A 3,668-nucleotide genomic window follows, 5' to 3' on the forward strand; every position below is an offset into this window, starting at 1 on the left:
GATTGTCGTACGTTTAAAAATGCAGTGAATATGGGACAAGACCTTTGATATGACCATTGTTGTTTCCCTGGGCTGCCATAATTTTCCAGTGTTGATGAACTTAATGGTACAGCAAAGCCCAAATATGTTTAGATTTCGATAATTATTCACTCGACTTAATCACGAATTAAATAAATCATTTTATTAGACTCACATTTGTTGGTCGACAAAATGACAATTACGGATAACAACATCAGTCAATAGGGTTCAATTATTAAAAAATGAAGACTCTCTGATAAGACATCGAGTACTTCAATATTATACAGGGCTGATATTATACAAGTACTTTGGGAAAAATTTCTGCTGGAGTTTGCAGACTTTGAGACTCCAACGATCTGTTGTCTTCCAGAACTATGACGTTACGCGCCATATCTTCAAGTTGTATGAACAAATATCTATACACAAAGTTTCCTGATTGATCCTGCAAGTAAAAGACAAATATACATTTTTTAAAAGCAATACATTTTTTCTTTTTATCACTTCAAGAGTCTTTCAACTGCACCCCAATCACTTTGAAATAATTCAAGCTGCAATAGTTAGAAATCAGAACAAAGCACCAGCTCCTAATAACGATTCTTGGAAAGTATTGGTCAACCAACAAATGAAAATGCATTACAATTATGGGCATAAAAAAAGCTTTTTTGCATTACAAGCAAACTCACCTCTCGCATGTCTAAATGGACAGTGCCACGCTTGCGTATCCCTTGAATATAGAATTGCATTCTCACATGGGGTACACCATCTTTCTGGTAGAAAGTGTGGCTGAAAGTTCATCAATGTGTCATTCAATGTTACAACTCGTTCACCTATCACGTTAGGCCTAGGTCGTCTTTTTCCAATTTAAACATGATGAAACGCAGTGTTCTCAACAACTTATAATTTGGCCTTTGCAAATACAAATACGTGAATAACATCCGCAACAGCAACACTCATTTCCAAATCTACTGTGTCTAAGTTTATATTTGGCTCTCTGTTAATACCCAATAGTTTCTAACAATCAGGTATCTGTGCACAGATGCATTATCAAATTTATCTACATCGCTCGTTCTGAATTTTCAAAACCATAGTACATTTGTCATATAAAATTACCTTACGTGGCCCCGTCTACCTCGGCGGGTTTCTTCACCATAAGCTTTGATAGGTTCTCCGAGTGCATCGATCACCCTTGTATCCTGCTTACAACGTTCTAATGCCTTAGTATAAATATTGTTCGAACTTTTACTAGAGAATAATTCTCTGAATATTGCAAAGAATAAGGCTGAAGTGACAACGGTGCCAGCTACAATAACAGTTAGGTACCAAGCTGATTTTGTATTCTCCTTGACTGGAAACAAAATATGAATCGTGCAAATAAATTGCATGATCAATTGAAATACAATTCATTATTTGTACTGTGGTAAAATTAAAAACGTCATAGAGATACAATATGAGGTGTCTAGTAATGTTAAATAACTGAATACGGTAAAACATTGGAAAAGTTGAGCCTCAATTCATATTGATGTGTGTTCTTAATTTTAAAAGTTGCATTGTTGATAAAATTATAGAAAATAAAAATAAAAATTACCTACTTCCGCAAATCCAACTTGGACTTGATCCGTGGTTTTGCGATCAATATTTGTGACGGAGGCCTCCGATGTTTTTACCTTGGAGTATGATTTAACCATTGCAATATTGCAAGGCAGATGTGCATGACAAGACGTTGGTAAGATTGAGGTGTTATACATCAGCAAGTAGCGTCTTCCAAATATTCCTCTTCCAAGAAAGCAATTAATTACCCTAGTTGACGCCATCTGATTTAATAAATCTGAAAACAGTAGACGAGCAGTGTTAGTCATGTGAACCTGCTTTCATCTAGTATGCGATTCCTGCATATCGTTCTGTTTCTATCATATGAAGCCCACTCAAGTTCAACATATTGTTTATTTCATTGACGATATTTCATTGTATGTCCGACAAAAAAATTAGTAGAGCAAATGCTTCAACACAATGGCTGGACATGAAAGGGGTGTAACAATAATTTTGTCGAATTGTTCTGAGTTTACTAAGGGACATCATTGCATGATTGAAATGGAATGAAATTAATCTGAATATCAGAAATCTCTCTAATTAACATGTGCCGGATGCGGACTAGTAAAAAAACATATCTTAGCAATCATAAATTCTTCGCTTCTTCATGGCTACATAACCTAAATATTAAGCAAAAGATCCCGAAACAGGAGTACAGAAATTAACTACTCGCCACTCCGTGTCAACGGTCATTACTGATAATATAATTCGAAATACCGTAATTCTGAAATTATCCGTGCTTTTCAAACTATAGATATTCCAATTGCGACCTACTTTTGGATGGAGAAGCAAACCCTTATTGTTTTCTTAGGATACTGAGACTTTAGTTTAAATAATTTCTAAATCCTCTTCCGCACAGGTGAATGCGCGTTCGCCACTTCTGAGATAAATTTCGTTGATGTTATCTTTACTATAATGAATCAAACTTGTTTATACAATTATATCTGCTCATATACCAGCAAATTATTGAATTTGTAAAAATCTGCCGGCTTCGCGATTATTGCCACCGGCGCTTTTATACGTGCGATAATTCGACGACATCAGTCAAGAAGATGTTTTGTTTAGATCGAAACAAATAAAGGTCGATGAAAAGACTGGATTAATAATTCACTTCAATTATCGTTCTATAAAAAAAACGAAATATCTCGACCACAACCGCACCATATCAGGATGAAAACTTTATCCTAAACAAGAGCGCCATTTTTCAAATCAATCGATTTACAATGAAAAATCGTACAGTAACAATGTAATAGGAGCGCCTATTGTATTTTATCAGTTCTTTCTTTGATTGAATTTGGAATTATACCGCTTGCGTACAATACCATTACCACTTTCAGAAATAACGAGAATCGATGCACGCATAACTGTCACCATCTCAATCAATGAGTTCCTAACAGAGACAATTCAAAGTTACTTGCATTGCCTAAGAATATCATTGACATTAATAATCTACAGTACTAGTATAGTAACTAGTTACTCATGATAGTACCGGAATTGATGGCTCATGGACGTCTCACACATATAATCGTATAATGACCGCGGATTCTTCACAGTTTCTGATCATCAACCAATTTTTACCACAATACTCAAGACTTGCCAGTGTCTTCAAATTTCATCCTTTACTATTGAACGGCAGCCAGACATGTTAGTCGTTCGAAGTATGATCATGGTGAATTCTCAATGGTATGATTAGGAACATTATTCAATATTGACCGGCACATCCTTGAGTCAGACCGATTATCAGGTGCTTACAAAAATCGCTTGGGCAAAAATCAGTTACACAACACGTCTGGCTTGGATGACCAGAGATACATGTATCAACTCTTACATATTATTGAAAGCTTTTTAACTGGATGGGCAAAATATTTTTATTTCAAAGTAGCTGTTCTGCAACACATTAATAAATTAATTAATGAAAATCAAAGGGAATACGTACTTGTATGACTACTAATTGTAATGAATACTATAGGATAGGTAAGTAGAGAGCGAGACAGAGAAATAGAATAGAAAGAAATAGATATGATAGTAATGAGCTGGTAGTGGCAGAATAAATTTACTTGATG

General features: G+C 35.1%; 1 protein-coding gene across 3 annotated transcripts; it reads right to left on the reverse strand.

The window, feature by feature from the left end:
- Positions 1-159: 159 nt before the first annotated feature.
- LOC105692792 (mitochondrial import inner membrane translocase subunit Tim21) lies at positions 160-2,728 on the reverse strand. Of its 3 annotated transcripts, none has more exons than XM_012412237.3 (5): positions 2,380-2,728; positions 1,604-1,843; positions 1,129-1,363; positions 702-801; positions 160-460 (listed from the first exon to the last, which is right to left on the reverse strand). In XM_012412237.3, exons 2-5 carry the CDS (start codon positions 1,827-1,829, stop codon positions 314-316), a joined length of 708 nt encoding a protein of 235 aa, XP_012267660.2. In that variant the 5' UTR covers positions 1,830-1,843; positions 2,380-2,728; the 3' UTR covers positions 160-313. The 3 variants fall into 3 exon arrangements, with proteins under 3 accessions (XP_012267660.2, XP_012267663.2, XP_025602884.2); XM_012412240.3 differs by having other exon boundaries at positions 2,323-2,728; XM_025747099.2 differs by having other exon boundaries at positions 2,562-2,727.
- Positions 2,729-3,668: the final 940 nt, after the last annotated feature.

This window comes from Athalia rosae, chromosome 1 (assembly GCF_917208135.1).
Source record: "Athalia rosae chromosome 1, iyAthRosa1.1, whole genome shotgun sequence".
Lineage (NCBI taxonomy): Eukaryota > Metazoa > Arthropoda > Insecta > Hymenoptera > Athaliidae > Athalia > Athalia rosae.

Bases quoted from the DNA above. Each gene is read 5' to 3' on its own strand.
- LOC105692792 (XM_012412237.3), bottom strand. From the start codon at position 1,829: ATGGCGTCAACTAGGGTAATTAATTGCTTTCTTGGAAGAGGAATATTT. The intron at 1,364-1,603 runs GTAATTTTTATT...TTTTGTTTCCAG, and splicing joins AGTTGGATTTGCGGAAGTAG to TCAAGGAGAATACAAAATCA. The intron at 461-701 runs GTGAGTTTGCTT...TTTTACTTGCAG, and splicing joins TCCATTTAGACATGCGAGAG to GATCAATCAGGAAACTTTGT.